The sequence below is a fragment of the Varanus komodoensis genome, unplaced genomic scaffold (assembly GCF_004798865.1).
Source record: "Varanus komodoensis strain SLA01 unplaced genomic scaffold, ASM479886v1 scaffold18_1, whole genome shotgun sequence".
Lineage (NCBI taxonomy): Eukaryota > Metazoa > Chordata > Lepidosauria > Squamata > Varanidae > Varanus > Varanus komodoensis.
The window spans coordinates 5,370,475-5,387,792 of record NW_025335548.1 but is presented as its reverse complement, the minus strand read 5'-3'; the positions used below and the strand labels follow the sequence as shown (position 1 = coordinate 5,387,792).

Sequence of the window (17,318 nt, the reverse complement as noted above, 5' to 3'; positions counted from 1 at the left end):
AGACATTGAGACCAAGGCCTGACTTCACCACGCAATCTTCAACTTACTTTGCATCTGCCAAGGGCCTTAGCATACAAAATAAATATACAAAAACAAAAACTGCACTTAACTAAAATTGCCCTAATCACATTCTAAATTTATATAAAATGCAAATACCAAAATTAATACATAATCCTTTACAGGAGAAGAAATAGCACTTCTGACAGAAACAATAAGGAATTAGGGCTCTAATAAAATAGATCTTATTTTAATAGCACCAGCTAAAAACGGTTTTGTTTTGTTTTTTGCTGTTTCTGCTGTACATTTTTTATTTTGATCTGCAAGATGGAAGGAGCCACGAACAGAAACTTTCCACCCTGGAATAGCTCTGAATAGTGGAGCGATCACCTGTGCAGGTGAAAAGTACTGCAGTCTTGAAGGCATCCTCACAGTTGCCCTTCATTGTTCCACGGTTCCCATGGCAACGTGGCCTAGGTCGTTCCTCACACATTGCTCATTACAGAACAGCCACAGGACATGAAGTGGGTGCAAACGGACAGGCCTCCTCTCCTCCGGCTCTGTTGCATGCCTGGGTTTGCTTTAGAAAGCACTGCTTGGATGTGGGAAAGCCTTTCTGGTGGGATTTAGGGGTGTTACTTGCACAATAGCTGCCTCTTTCCCTGCCCTGTCTGTTTCTCCCCACTGTAACAGTCCTCAGTTTGTTCCATCCCCTGGCCAAAAAGTACACCATTTAGGACAAATGTCCAAGATTACAGATGCTCTGTCCTTTTACCTTCTTGTTTTGTGCCAACAGTCAGGGTGGTTACACAGAACGGATTGAGTTCTCCCTGCCCGCTTCCTTTTCAGGACTTGTCTAAGTGAGAAAGCGTTTGGAAGATTCAGGTGGTACAGGATGCTATAGTCAGGCTGTTGCCTGAAGCCAGGTAATGAGTGTGTGCGATCTCATTGCCTCCCTGGCCTCCTTTTGGTTCCTGAGCCAATTCAGAGGATCTGTTTATCAACATTAAGAGTCCTAACCAGCGTAGACTGGCTACCTAAAGGACTACCTTCACCCATCTGAACTTGCTGGTTGGTTAAGATCTTCTGACAGTGCCCTCCTCCACTCCAAGATGGGCATTCCTTTACATATATGTTTAGTAACAATGTGTGTTTTCCATTTTTACTCCAAAGCAGGAATAGGGGCCCCAATCTGGATTGTGCCTGCAGCATGGGGAGAGGAACTTTACAACTGGATCAGGCTTTCTTTCCCACCCTGGTGCCTAATTTAGCATTAAAATAAAAAGCATAGCTGCAAGATTAGTAGTTTTGGCTCAGCCTAAGTGAATCCCCGAGGCTGTTGTAGAAATAAAATGAAATAAGGAGGAGTCGGTACACACCCAGAACTCTTGGATTAGCCTAAATAACATTACTGATTAGTGCTACTCTAAGTACATCATAAAAAGCATCATATGAACTGAAATGCATTTTACTGTGATTGCAAAAGTTTAATTACTGAACTTCTTGGAAACTGTTGAGTACAGATAGAGCCTTTTAAAACTTCCAGTCTAAAAGGAATACAGCTTAATTATGGCATTTCACTATCATTTATCATAGGGCTATCAGCATTCCCTCTGCAATGAGAGAGTCTATTGAAATATCTCTATTATATCAAAATGTATTGATATATTTATTGTCTTTTATTTTATACTGGAATAAGTTCTGGATTTAATGCAACCTTATTAACTATTAGATTGATAAGTCTTCTTGTTATAAATGGATGTAATACAGAACTTAATTGATAAATTTATTTAAAATGGTGTAATGAAATGAGAACCTCAATGCAGGATTGAAGACTAGTATTTTACTTTATTGAGGTTCAATTCTCAATCAGTTATTGGCTTCTAATATGTAGGAGAGCATCTGACTACACAGTGAAATATGCATAGAGATATAAAAGCTGTTGGTGGTGGTGGTGGTGGTGGTTTTGGTTATTGGGTCATGGGGGGATTTTTATGGAACATATTTTATTGATTGTTATTGGACCCATGTTGTTTGGGTTTATCTTGTATTCTGTCTTGAGAGTATTCTATCCTTTAAGGCAGCCTAAAATAATTTTAAATTTAAAAAGTGTAGATCCTATATATGCATAAGAAATCTGTGTGAGGAAGGCCAATAAAAAGTGGACTTTTTAAAAAATGGTAAAGAAATATTATGACAAGAAAGCAAGGGAAATTGGACAATACTGTATGCATCCAACAAGAAGTTTCTTCCCCGTGCCTCTGACTGCAACAGAACTAAGATGATTTAGTTAAGTCATGAATAGGAATGAAGTTACTGCTGACTAACTGAAAAACTATAAGCACTTCAAGCTATTTGTGGTTTCCATCCTTATGCCAAACTTCAAGATGAAATAAACTTTCAAAAGCAAGCTCTATGTGATTATTCTTTTAAATTTGTTTTTATGATGCTTTGGCATTTAGAAACGGCAGAACAAAAAAGCTTGAAGGATGCTGAGACCACTCAAAAAACAAGCACCTAGGAATGAACAAGCAGATGAGGCAGCCTATTTAGCTCACTTAGCAGTGCAGAGAAATGCCAGCGCCTTCTTTGAGAAGTACGAGCGAAGTGAGCTGCAGGAATTACTGACCACTTCATTCTGTAGCTGGTTGGCATCCAAGGATGACTTGCGCCACCCACTAGACCTTCCCAGTGGACTTTTGAGCCAGATGAAAAACTTCAATGTTTCAACAGCTATTTTGCTTGCTCCAGCAGAGCCAGAGGTAGATTTGGACTGCAGGGAAATCCATCAAATCATCAGAGAGCTGTCTGTCGGAATTTACTGTTTGAACCAAATCCCTTCTATCAGTCTAGATGCTAATTATGACCAGAGCACTTCTTGTTCGCTGCCTCCGGCATACTTTGACAGCAGAATAGGGCAGATGCTAATCGCTGTCGACTACATGCTGAAAGCCTTGTGGCATGGCGCATACATGCCCAAAGAAAAACGGGTCAGGTTCTCTGAACTCTGGCGTTCCAGCATGGATATAGACGGAGACGGTGTCCCCCAGACAGAAAGAACGGCATGTGCAGAATTCTGTCAAGCTGGTAAGAATGATGTTTGTGTTGGCATGATTGTGAGAACAGTATCAAATATTACTGCGCACTTCATACACAGAACAGGCTTGCATGTAGAAGAGGGTGGAAATGGTACCTCAGGCATCATGTGTGACTACTGTGCCGTTCTTTTCTAGTATATGGGGAAGTCTTAGTCAATCATAGCTTTCCTGGCTTACGTGCATAGAATAAAATAGAAATATGAGCTCTGCTTATAAACTTGGCGTGTGTCTGAAAGGGCATACATAAGCTCGTAAAGTTAGGTTTCACCACCCTCATTGGGGGATGGTTTAACCTTCAATGTTCTGGCCACAATGCCAATCCAACTAGTTAGAAGCAGTGAGTTACATGGAGCAACTGGGGGACCCAAATGATGATCACGGTTTTTACTTTAGCATTTTAAAGTGAATATACCACCTTTGTACAAGGTGAGGAGGGAATGTAGCCAAGTAACACACCACATGCTTGCATGCAGATGGTCCTGGTTCAATTCCTGGCATCGTCAGTCCAGATGACGGGAAATACCTTCATCTGCAGAAGCATTACCACTCAGAGCAGTCAGTTCTGAGCCAGATGGACAAAGAATGGTACTGATGTGTATCACATACCTCAATGGTGCATTATTAGAAACAGAAACATAGAAACAGAGTGAGTCAGAAGGAGCTTCCCGGGCCATCTAGTCTGACCTCCAACACCAGCCAGCTCTGCTCATGACATGCCCACCATGTGAACTTCCAGCCTATCCTTGAACACCCGCACCGATGGGGCCTCAACCACCTCTCGTGGAAGCCCGTTCCACACCCTCAGGGTCCTAACTGTCAGGAAGTGCTTCCTGGCATCCAAATGGAACCTCGGCTCCCTAAGCTTGGCTCCCTTGGAGCGCGTCCTGCCTTCCTCTGCAGGGGAGAACAGGTCTCTGCCCATCTCCATGTGACATCCCCTCACATACCTCTATGCCACCAACATATACCCTCTGAGTATCCTCTTCTCCAGGCTGAAGAGACCCAGTTCCCTCAGTCTCACCTCATACCCCATCCCCTGCAAACCAGCCACCAACTTTGTGGCCCTACACCGCACTGACTCTAACCTGGCTATATCCTTTCTGTAATGAGGGGCCCAACACTGAGCACAATACTCCAGTTGCGGGCACACCAGAGTTGTGTAGAGTGGTAGTAATACCTCTCTTGATCTAGAAGCCACACTTCTGGCTATGCAACCAAGGGTGGCGTTCGCCCTCTTGATCACCGCATCACACTGCTGACTCATGTTTAGCCTGCAGTCAACCAGCACCCCGAGGTCCCTTTCACAAGTGCTGCTTTCCAGCCACTTGTCACCTAACCTGTACTTATGACAGCTATTCCTATGCCCCAAGTGCAAGACCTTGCACTTATCCACATTGAACGCCATCCTGTTGTCTCCTGCCCACTTCCATAGTCTGTCCAGATCCTTTTGGATCTGGAGTACCTGCTCCTCAGTTGTGGCCACTGCTCCAGTTTTAGTGTCATCTGCGAATTTGATCAGCAGACTGTTCACCCCTTCTTCCATGTCGTTAATGAAAAGATTAAACAGGATCGGCCCCAGGACAGAGCCCTGGGGGACCCTGCTTGTCACTGGCCGCCATCCCGATGATTCCCCGCTAATGGTTACCTTCTGCTTTCGGTCAGTCAACCATGCCCTAACCCACCAGACAGTGCTTTGGTGTATCCCAAAACTCCTCAGTTTCTCTACCAGGATATCATGGGGCACTGTGTCAAAGGCCTTGCTGAAATCCAGGTATACCACATCCACTGCATCCCCTCCATCTAGCCATCTCGAAACCTTGTCGTAGAATTCCACAAGGTTTGTCTGGCAGGACCTGTTTTTGCGGAAGCCGTGTTGTGTGGCTGTCAGCCTCCCTTCCCTATGTAGCATCACTAGATCTCTCTCTATTATGAGCCTTTCCATTGTTTTTCCTACAATGGACGTAAGGCTAACCGGTCTATAATTCCCCATGTCCCTTCTACTACCCCTTTTGAAAATTGGGACCACAGATGCCACCCTCCAGTCCTCTGGAACGTCACCCGTTCTCCACGAGGTCTCAAAAATGGAGGCCAGCGGGCGTGAGAGAACCCCTGCCAACTCTCTAATTACTCTCGGGTGTAACCCGTCAGTGCCTGGCGACTTTGTAATGTCCAATGCCCTGAGGAGCCCCTCGACTTCAACGGGGGTGACTCTAATCTGTGCCCCTAAGTCCCCAGCCTCATCTAATCTCCTATGCGGATATCCCCCGTCCTGCTTTGGGGAGAACACAGAGGCAAAATAGTCATTTAGCATCTGTGCCTGTTCCCTCATATCAGTCACTGGATCTCCTTCCTCCTTATTTAGTGGTCCCACCACTTGTCTCCCCTTCCTCTTCCTATTTACATGCTGAAAGAAGCCCTTTTTGTTGCTCTTGATATTCTTGGCAAGTCTCAGCTCATAATCAGCCTTAGCCTTGCGAAGAATCCTTCTGCAACGGGCCTCCTCCTCCCGGTATACCCTTTTGTCTATTTCCCCCAGTACCCATTTCCTACGGAGGTTCCTCTTTCCCTCTAACCACCTCCTTTCGCATCCATGGCGGCACTCTCCTCTGCCTCCCCACCTTACTGACTAGAGGTATCGTCAAGGCTTGCGCCTCCAAAACCTCCCTTTTGAGCGCCATCCACCCCTCCTCAACTCGCTTACCTTCCAGTAACCTATCCCAGGAGACTTTCCCCAGTCTGGCCCTCAGTTGGCCAAAGTTGGCCCTCTTGAAGTCCCAGCTTCTAGTGCTCAACCTGCTGCACATCCCCAGTCCCTTGATCTCAAAGTAAAGGATGAAGTGATCACTCGCATCCAGAGCTCCCCTAATCTGTACTTCATCTATCAGCTCCTCCCTATTGGTCAAGACCAAGTCAAGGATGTTTCCCCCCCTCGTCACCTCTCGGATCCTATGTGTGAAAAACCCTCCCTCTATAGCTTCTAGGAAGTGATGTGACCTGGCTGTCACCACCGAGTGAGTCTCCCAACTAATATCCGGGAGATTGAAATCTCCCATAATTACTGTGTCTCTCCCCCGAGATATCCTTAGAATCTGGCCTGTCAGGACATCATCCAGGGTCTCAAGTTGACCTGGAGGGCGACAACATACCGCCACTGTCAGGTCTCTTTCCCTGTCAAAACCGCTAAGTTTCACCCAGACTGCCTCTACCGCATCCCCATCTGTGCTGCATTCTATCTCACTGCATCCTATCCCTTCCCTGACGTATAAAGCCACGCCCCCACCTCTCTTTCCCTTCCTGTCCTTTCTAAAAAGGTGATACCCTTCTATGTTCACATTCCAGACTTGCCTTTCATCCCGCCAAGTTTCTGTGATTCCCACCAGGTCATACCCTCCTATTCCCAGGACAGCTTCAAGCTCTTCCTGCTTATTACCCATGCTCCTAGCATTGGTGTACATGCACCTCAACTCCTTCCCACCACTTATTCTACTTCAGCTCATTGTCAGATGAGCATTCTGATGCCACCAGAGGCGTGCATCCCAGTGGTGATTGTGGAATGACCCTTACCCAGGTGGAATGCCCTTTGCGTGTGTGTATCCACAAAAATAAGAGTAGAAGGGAACTTACAGTTTAGTGTTATTTCCTGCTTTGGCCTCAGTGGTGCAATCTGAAGTCCTACAACTCCCAGCATGCCCTGTCCAGGAGTTGTAGGTCACCATGCATAGGTTTACATTCTGATGAATTAAATCAAATCAGAGATCAGAATGCTTAGCAGTCATTGAGTAAGGTGGTCTTTTAACAGATTACCCATAACATTAACAAGGCACTGCTCAAAGTTTGTGTTGTTATTGCATTGTATTTACATTTGTTCCACTGCAGAGATATATCTTTGTTGGACAGTAAATATCTGTATTTAACGTATTTGTTTTATATTTCATGTGTTAATAGATCTTTTATGTGAATGATATAGGTCTGTTTGATATTTCAAAAGAACCAGATTTTCAAGGGATCTATGGTGAAAACTTGAATGAAGATCCTACATATGACCCAAACAGTGTGGAGGAAAAAATGTTCTTTATGCAGTTTGTGGACTATATATTACTTAAGTTGACATTCGCTACTACTGAGGTTCAGCAGTATGAAAATGTATTCAAGTTTGATGCAGCATACAGCCTTTCTAATGCCATAAGAATGACTGAGGACCGCCTTGATACTTACTCATATCAGAGGCTGCAGCAGAGGCTAGTTCTTCAACAAAAGCTTGTGAAGAAACACCTAGAAAAAAAAGCAGATATCCGAAAACAAATAGCGTACCTAAAAATAATGACTTTCCTTATTCCATTTATCATCAGTTTAAAAAGAAAAAATAAAGTTCCAAATTTGAATCGCCTTCTTCAGCCATATTCAGGTAAGAGTAGGTTCACCTGCATGTTGACAGACTGGGCAGTATCCGGTGTGATGAGACTGCAAAGGTAAACTGTGGTGCAGCAGTGCAAACGATCTCCATTGTGTTTGCTGTGTGGCAGGGGTGGGCAAGTTGCGGTCCCCCAGGTTTGATCTCTAATTCCCAACAGCTGAGTCAGAACAGCCAGTGCTGAGGGTTCATGGGAGATGTAGTTCAAAAGAACCAGAGAGCCACAAGGTGCTGACCGCTGCTATATGGGGAAACCTGCCACATGTGCCTAGCATTGCTCTAGACATCACTTACACTAGGCTGTATCATCTGTTTTAGCCATGGTTTCACATTAGATACCGTCCATTGCTTTTAATCCATGAGCAAAATCTAGGGTCCAGCATTTATCAGTATGAAGAGACCTTTAAACCAATAACAGTTTAAATGAATTAATCTATATAATTAAATAAGAGTGCCAGTTACTTTCTCTTCCAAGTTAAATTCCTTTTTTTCCTTTTATGTAGATGACAAAGTTAAAACTGAACGTGAATTGCCTCCAATTTTGCTAGGACCAGATTTTAAGTGCCAGCATTTTATGTATGCTCAGAATCAGTATTTCCATCTCCATGGTGGCATTGAATTTGATATTAGCACTCCTTCAGTTGAAGACATCTCAGATGACATCAAGGTACTGAGTCCATACTTTTTAAATAATTTGGCTTGCACTTCCATATTTCGCAGTACAAAAGGATTACTAAAGAAAGATAGTAGCTGGAGTGAGAAAGCCAGGGAGATGGCACTTATTCTTTTGCTTAGTCACAAAGTTGTGCCCAACCCATCACAACCCCATGGACAACATTCCTCCAGACTCTCCTGTTCTCTACCATCCCCCAGAATCCACTTAAGCTCCCACCAACTGCTTCAGTGACTTCCTCTAGCCACCTCATTCTCTGCCGTCCCTTCTTCTTTTGCCATCTATTGTGCCCAGCATTAGGCTCTTCTCCAGAAACTCTCCTTCTCATTAGGTGGCCAAAGTATTTGATTTTCATCTTCAGTATCTGGCCTTCTAAAGAGCAGTCAGGGTTGATTTCCTTTTAGACTGACTGGTCTGATCTCTTTGCAGTCCAAGGGACTCTCAGAGGTCTCCTCCAGCACCACAATTCAAAGGCCTCAAAGGTGCTCAGCCTTCCTTATGGTCCAACTGTCACAGCCATACATTGCAAGATGGCATTTAACACTCCCACTGTAGGATGAGTTTCACAGTTCAGGAGTTCTCCTGCATCTAGCATTGCAACTGGAGGCTCCAGTAGTTTCAGTGCCCTGGCATGCCTTCTACCAGTAGCATCTGTTTTGGCAGCTGAGTCTTCTCCTGCACAGGGAAAGGCCAGCCACGTCTATCTATACGCCGGTGTCCCCTTCCTATTTGTGTTACTGTAATGCAGGCATCCCCAACCCGTGGGCACATTTGGCAATTTAAGTCACAGCTGTGGGTGCAATGATTAAGGATCTTACAATGCTTTTGATATGTGAATGAGCAGCATATAAACATGACTTTCAAATGGATGCTTATTTAGATACATATTTTGTCAGCTAGATAAAGCCAATGTATAATTGCTAGAAGGTGGCATTCATGTATGTATATTTAAAAATGGAGAAAATGGAAGAAAAATGGGGAGCCTGTTGAGAACTTCTTCATGGGCACCACTGAAGAAGCTGTGAGCCCTACTGTAATGCATTCCAGGTGGGTTTGAATTTGAAGATAGTTTGGAAGCACTCATGGCCAGAATCTTTTACTTGGTTAAGCCATATCTCAGCTGTTTTGAAAGAGTTTCACTGGCTGCTAGTTGACTTCAAAGCGCAATTCAAAGTGTAAATACTTCTTTTTTTAAGCCTTCAGTGGTTTGGAACCCAGATACCTGAAGGAGGATCTTTTTCCATTCCAACCAACTCATAGCAGAGGAATTCAGAGTTCTAGCTGTTCACCTTTTTCCTGATTGTCTGGAGAGCATCAGCAGAGGGAGATCATGGAGAGATCTCCCTCTGCAAACTCATCCCTCCCTGTTACTCAACTTTTTGGGAAACACCTCCCTGCTCCTTTGGAAACTGCTGCTTTCAAAGTGCTCTTTCTGCTTTGAGGTGATGCGACCATGGGGCAGGGCTTAAGAGAAGGAGACAAGGAGGTTTTGCAAGTCAAAAATTCCCCAGTGTTGTCCTAATGTTTTACAGATTTGTAGGAAAATGCCTTTGAGCAGCACTGGGGATGGTTCACATGTAATGACTAGCTATGTGTTGAGCCATAGGCCATGTCGGAGTGAAAACATCCACTATAAATCTATTTCCTAAAACATCCCAGGAAAACTCCTGGGTTGTTGTGACAAATGAACTTGGCATTCTGGATCATCTAGGGTTACATAAACCAGTTTTAACTCAACAACAAAGCATAGGCTAAAACTCTGGATTATTTAACCATGATCCAAGCTGGGTTCACGTGTCAAGGAACTTCACTTGCTTGCTTGTTTTAGTAAAGCAGAAGAGAGTGTGCAGGCAAGAGTTAGCATGCTTCTTGTTCCCATTGAGAAATGAGCCATGGTTTGTTAACCATGGATGATTTAATTGTGCAAACTGGGCCATCAACAAGCTATTGTTCAAAACATTCTGACAATACCAGGCTGGGGGTGGCTTCTTTCCCTAGTTAATTCTTATGTAATTTTGGTACAACTAATATTATGTATGGCCAGTTATGGTGATCATTTCTCCTGGTAGACCGCCTATGATGATATGTATGCATGTGCAGCAAACCATCTTACTCAGCTGTTGGACCCAGATGCCCCCTACAGAGAACATTACCCCATACCAATGATGGACTTTGATGGCAGGAGGTAAGGAACATGGTATACATTTATGGTTAAGACCCAAAAGTCCTTTTGATATCTGAAAGCATTTATGAATGTGCATTAGAAGCCTGATCATGTATATATGAAGTAGGAGTTCTTAGATATCCTAACAAGAAAGGATGAATACAATTTATTGTTGATGCTGATAATGCATAAGGAGGAATGTTTGCATGAAGAATTTAGGACAAGTTCTCTCAGTCTACTCTGTGACGATAAAGGGAATGCAGCTGTGTACTAAATAACTTGTAGGCAGAATCCCATCTGATAGAAAACGATGTGCAGTCTATTAGCCCTTTATTTTAAACTTCCTGTTCCTTCTGCTTCTATCAAGTGCTTGCTTTTTCTTTGCATCATCTTTTTTATGCCTAGATTTTAGACCTGCCACCAAAGGAACTTCAGTGAGCTTCGCAGTATTCAGTTGTTTAAACTATGCTAAAGTTATGTTTGAGCCTGTGTGGTGTAGCGGTTGGAGTCTTCAACCCAAATTATGGAGGACCAGTCTCCCATTCCCAGTCAGCCATCAAGCTCACTAGGTGACCTTGGACCCCCTCAATCTCAATCTCAATCTCAATCTCAATCTCAATCTCAAAAACAGGGCTGCAGTGAGGATAAACTGAGGGAAAGAACCTGAACGTCTGGAAGACAGGCAGGGTAAATGGAATAAATCAAAAAACAACCCCGTGGTTCAGTTTAGATGATTTAAAACATGTAGGTACCACTTGTGATCCACCTTGCTGAATGCAGTCTGCCTACCATATGTTTAGCACTGTCTTCCACAACTTGGCTCCCTCTGGATGTGTCAGGCTACAATTTTCAGCATCCTTCTATCACGAGAGCTGGAAAGGGATGCTGGGAGTTGTAGTTTAACACATGGAAGGTGACAAGTTGGGGAAAATATGGTAGACCACCAAGTGCATGACCTTCTCACTGCACTCCAACTTTGCACTCCTAGACAGAGAACAAAACTAGGTTTAGCATGACCCTGGTGTGCTGTCATACATGTCTGGTGGGAAGCGCTTATCTTAAGGGGTCTCAGGTTGTGCAGACTCACACTCAAGACCTTATGCAATACAGGCTACAACACCAATGTTTTATAGTATTCTGGTTGATGTCACATATGTTTTCCCCCCTGCGTTTCAGCTATTATGTCATCGGCATTGATCTTGAACCTTTTTACCTGCTTTTTAAGACCCATTGGTGGGGAGCCATAAATGAAATAATAAGTACACTTAAACCCAAAAGGCTTCCATTAACTGATCTTCAAGCAATGGAACAATTCAAGAAAAGATTTGGTTACAAGAAAGCTATTAAATGTAAGGTATGTGTTTTGGAAGGGGCTGAATATTCTGGAAACAAAGGTGTATGCATTTATATTTGCTGAGACAGCTGTTTCAGTGCATATAAATTCATTTCCTAGTCATAAGGATATTTTATTCCAGGGGCCTGTTCTGAAAACACCCAGATTGCTAATAGGGTTATGTTCCTGCTGCCTGACTTTTCCTTGAGGAACAGTTCCAGTATGCATTCTTGATTCTTATTCTTGATGCTTATTTTTTTGTACTAAATAGGCAGTTGAATGTGTAAACTGGTTTGTCGAAAAGCGTTGTGTTTGAGGTGACACCAAGACTAATGTGATGGTGGCAATCAGGGTGGCCATGTTAGAACTTTTCTAAGACATTTTGCTGAGGGACTCGGGAGGCATCTCTATGGGGTTGCCACTGCTGCCTCTCGTGCCTGCCACTGGGGGAAGTTGCCTCACTCTGCCGAATGGTAGGGCCACTCACACGACGTGTGCAAGAGAGAACAGGGCTCGTTCTGCACCTTTTCCAGTTGCACAGAAGAGGGAATTGCAATGGTTGTGCTCAGTCCTGCAAGTGGCACCCGCTGAATTTCATCCACATGAAGTGGCAAGAGCCCTCTTCTCTCGCACACCTGGCCACCCTGGTGGCTGTGATACCCCATTCTCATCCACATCATCATTGGCTGCTGAAGTCATCATGTGTGGAACCTGCATGCAGGTTCATCATCTTTCCAATTCTCTTGTTTTCCCTGGGCAACAGTGTTATAAGGCAAAACTAAATGAATTTTAGTTTGTGCGGGGTTTTTAAAAATGTAAATGGCATAAACTGCTGGAGGGAAATGGCAGCAGATGTGGAAGATCCTGCTGTGATCCTGAAGAAAGTTTGTGCTTGAATTGGGAGGAGATCCATATTGGCACAATGCAGGATTCCCCCACCATAGCAAAACTTGCTTCGGAACAGAGATTTTCCTCAGTAAAAAGCCAAGAAAGTCTTGCCTATCTGACTGTGTTGCTTTCATAACCTCTGCAAAGATCTTCAGCAATGCGGATACTGAGGCATTGCTGTTTCACAGGGTAGGGTAGAATTACAACTTGTGCTTCCACACATGGATTGGGTTCACACGTCATGGCAAGCAACCCTGCATAGTTTCCAACAGTGCATGGTTTTTTGGTTCGATATGCCTCACAGGAGAACAAGTGGTGTCTCCTTTAGTATGGTTCCCACCCTCCTCACTTGGTCCTCCCACTGTTGGCACATAAACCCATTATCCACTGAGCCTGAAATTAAATTCCCTGCTAGGTGGCTGGAAGTCTTACAGTTCTTACAGTTGCGTGCTTTCCAGGGGATTCTGTGGTATCTGCATGCCAGGACTGTGGAAACCATAGTACTGTATTTGGATGACTGGGGAAACCATGGTGAAGCATGGAAACCATAGAACAAACAATTGTTTCTCATCATGGTTTCTGAAAACCAAATGAACTATGCTGAAATACCATGAGAGTGTCCAGACGACACGACAGACCAACTTGCTCAAGAAACCACTGCGGCTTTCATGTCACGCAAATCCAACCGTACTATTACTTTATCTTTGTAAAATCAGCAGTGCCTATCCCTATGGCAAAGTCAGAGGCCCAAAAGAAAAGTGTGCTATTATAGAATTAATTGGCAATGGAACACTTGCCCTTTAACATTTTTTCTTTTATCTTATTTATTAAGAACGCATAAGAATATAAGAATAGCTGGATCAGACCAAAGGCCTATAGTCAGTGACCTTTTCCTGACTAATCAGAGTAGGTTGCTTTATGCAGAACAAAACAAAAAATGAAACAAAAATAATAAAAAAGCACACTATGAACAGCTGCAAAGTAAATACCAGTGATAAGAAGCTATGAAGGAAATTCATTGTATTGTATTGTAGTCTTTTCAATTTTTTGAATGTGTCTTTTACTCATGTGGTTTTAGAGTCTGTCTTTTGGAATGAAATCTGCTGCTGAAAGAGGTCTGTCCGCCATCTTCCTTACCTTCTGCCGCAAGATGTCCATTTCCAGTCTCAATATGACCGATGAAAGCGGTTATGCCCTTATCCATCATGCAGCTATCTACAACCGAGTGTCAATTCTATGTCAGGTGGTTAAATCACATCTGACTATCAATCAGAGGCGTACCTTACCAGCTAGCCAAGGTAAGGCACATGATCTACTGAGAAGCAATGAGGGTCAGAAAAGTCCTCCCTCCTTTGGCAAATAGAGAAGGAATGAAATTCTAATCAGGAAGGAGAAGGCCTTTCTACTATGGCACTTGTTCTTTTTCTTTGTTATCCAAAGGACTCTGTGTAACAGAGGGAATCTAAGTCACTCATTCTAGAGGAAGGCATTCTTCATTCCATTTTCTCTCTCTGATGCACGAGGTACATTATTGCTTCACAATATTAATTCTCCATTACTGATTCCAGACACTTGTTCAAGACATCCAGTGCCTCTTCTGGGGTTCTGGTAGCTCTTCTGGTAGCTTCTTCCAGTGGGTTCATGTAGATGTGAAATAACAGGAGGGACGAGCATAGCACCACAGAGCAGAGCAGCACTCCCATGGGACCCCCTTCCTGAACTTTCCTGGCAGGTGGAAGCAGTCCTATGGAGGAGCAGGGCATCTGCTCCCACCCTAGAGCCAGTCCCAAAGCATCCCATGGCTGGTCACAGCATCTGAGAGCGTCAGCAGTGTCAACAGGATTGCGCTCCCTCTCTCCATCTCCCAGTATAGGTCCTCCACCAGTCACTAGGACAGTTTCCATGGCAAAAACAGATTGGATTGCATGTAGATAACACAAGTCATCCACGGAATACCTGACATTCAACGCCTGCCACCTGTGCAGACACCATGGCCAAGAATGAAAGTTTAGCAGTCGGCTGATAGGTATGCCAAATCAGAACCTTGTTCCTGCTATCCCACCATTTGCTTGGAAGCAGCTCTCTAAGGTCTTGGGTCCCAATCCTACTTCCTTGGGTCCTTTCACTGGAGTTGCGAGGAACTGAACCCGGGATCTTGTGCAAGAAAAGTGTGAGCTCTTTCACTGCATTATGACCCTTACACAAAGTTCTACTTCATGAAACCCACATCAGAAGGCCTACCCTAATCCACAGTTTGTTAGATGCTGCCAGGATCAGGGACGGAGTAACCCTGCAAGTGCCTACACAACCAGGAACAGCTTTACAGGTGCTTACAGGGACACTCCAGCCCCAATCCTGCCAGATCCTTTCCCAATCTTTCCTCTGGGGCTTTCCAAACCATTCCTACAAGTTGCAGTGACTCAGCCCCTATTTCATACATGATGCATAGTACTTTACAGAGAATTCCTGGGCCACCTTTCTGGGTGCTGTAAAGTATTTCAACAATCTTTCATAGCATCTCTCTCCCTCTCTCTTTGCCTATACCTATATTAAACTCCATTCCATGTTAACATCCAGGTCTGTTCGATCATTGTTTTGTTTAGTTGCTAAGTTGTGTCCAACCATTCACAACCCCATGGATAATATTCCTCCAGGCTCTCCTGCCCTCCACCATCCCTCGGAGTCGACCCAAGCCCACACCAACTGCCCCAGTGACCCCATCTATCCATCTCAACCTCTGCTTTCCCCTTCTCCTTTTGCCTTCAATGTTTCCCTATTGGATCATTAACAAATTTCTAATTCTAACTTTGCTTTTAGCGTGAGTGAGGGTGGTCCAGTGACTAGATTGAGGGTGAGAAGCTGAATCTGGGCTGAAATCCCTGTTCATCCATAAATGTATTGGCCCCTCAGGTCTCAACCTATAAAAGTTGCCATATTTGTGATACTGCGTAGTCACTAATACATCGGAGTCTACAAACCAAACGTATTATTCCTTGCTTGTCTGGATGCCATTGACCTGTTAAGCATGTGTGATGCTTAATATGGCCCTCTGCAGGTTGGAGGCAAATGTCAAACCCGCATTGGTTAGAATGTCTGTGTTCTTCAAGAAGATCCCTCCTGGATCAGGCCATTGCCCATCTAGCTTAGCATTCAGTTCACCTAGCAGTGGAACAGGTGCCCACAGGAAGCCCACAAGTAGGACATGGGTGCAACTGTAATCTTGTGCTTGGGTATCTCAGCACCTGGTACATGTAGGCACACTGCCTCTGACACTGGAGGGACCATATGGCCACCAAGACCAGTAGCCACCTTCTTCATGAGGCTACTGGTCCAATAGCCTTCTTCTCCATGAGTTTGTCCAATCCCGTTTTAAAGCCATTCGTATTGGTGGCCATCACTACAACTTGTGGAAGTAAATTCCATCATCTTAACCATATGCTGTGTGAAGAATACTTCCTTTTATCTCTCCTGAACCTCCCTTCACTCAGCATCATGTAATGACTAGAGGTTATAATATTATGAGGAAAGAAAATGTCTCTGTAGCCACTTTGTCCATACCGTACGTAATTCTGTATACCCCTATCATGCCTCCCTTTACTCAACATTTTTCTAAGCTAAACAGTGCCAGCTGTGATTTTAACTCATAGGAAACTCCAACACCTTGATTAATTTGGTTGTTCTTTTCTGTATTTTTTAACTCTGCAATGTTCCTTTTTAGGTGCAGCGATCAGAACAGCACACAATATGTACCTAAGGTTGGGCTATAAGGCTCTCTATTGTTATGTATGGTAGAATATAATGTTCATTCATTACAGGGAAACGTATCTGTTTTCTAGTCATACGAGAGTTTCCATCATTAGGATGTTGCATAGTGCAAGAAAAATAGATGTAATAGCCAAGTCATAATAAATATATATTATTTTAGGAAAACGTTTCCAGAAGACAGAGACAAGGCCTGGTAAGTTATAAATAATTTGTTGTCCTCTTGAGTTTTTTTTTTTTTTTTTTTTAATAGGCACAGCATATCCCATCAAGCTGTGCTAGCTTTAGGAAGAATGGGGCAAGAGCAAATTTCTACAGATTCTGTGCTATCTAGAGCCTCCTAGAGTGATCCCTTAACTTCGCATCTTTGAGTCAGTTGTAGTTCCACTCTTACCTTCCATTGGTACAAAATCCAATCCATCATGTGGGCAATTGCTTCAGAAGTCATTATGCACGCACTGTTTCACGGATTTGCCCAACAGACAGTTGGTAAGCAAACTGGCTGTGGAGAGAAGTTGACGGTACTTTGTGATAATCCTGAAAATCCTGCATGGTTGAGATTAAAGTGTGATTAGATTTTTGGACACTATACTTCGATTAATGTTATAGTAAGAATGCATATAATAAATAATATGCTGGCAGTCACTTTTAATATTTAATATACTGGCACAGACAGATCTTCCATGATGTATGTTTGGCTTAAAAATCATTCTGTTCGGTTTCAGGAACACTTGGTTTCTTTGAAAAGGATGCCCCTGGGGAAAGGACTGGTGAGTTACCAATAAACTTAGCATTGCCTTCTTTAAATATTATCCAGGTCCGTTCTGTTAGTGTGTCACATGCGTGTGCATGCATACACACAAAGGATGAGCAAAACAGGGATGAGGCTTAATTCAATGGAGATGTTCAGACTTTTTTAAACTATGTGTTCAGAAGCTGGCAGCAATGCAGTTAAAGGTGCAATCCTATGCACATCCTGACAGGAAAAAGTC

At 43.7% G+C, this 17,318-nt stretch overlaps 1 protein-coding gene across 1 annotated transcript in view; it reads left to right on the top strand.

Moving 5' to 3' along the window:
* Positions 1 to 2,486: 2,486 nt before the first annotated feature.
* ANKAR (ankyrin and armadillo repeat containing) overlaps positions 2,487 to 17,318 on the top strand; it is a 41,117-nt gene continuing 26,285 nt past the window's right edge. Inside the window, exons 1-7 of the mRNA XM_044427071.1 lie at positions 2,487 to 3,084; positions 7,063 to 7,500; positions 8,010 to 8,173; positions 10,249 to 10,364; positions 11,520 to 11,697; positions 13,643 to 13,862; positions 16,490 to 16,522. Of these exons, the coding sequence (XP_044283006.1) occupies positions 2,487 to 3,084; positions 7,063 to 7,500; positions 8,010 to 8,173; positions 10,249 to 10,364; positions 11,520 to 11,697; positions 13,643 to 13,862; positions 16,490 to 16,522 (1,747 nt within the window). The remainder of the gene's footprint in view (positions 3,085 to 7,062; positions 7,501 to 8,009; positions 8,174 to 10,248; positions 10,365 to 11,519; positions 11,698 to 13,642; positions 13,863 to 16,489; positions 16,523 to 17,318) is intronic.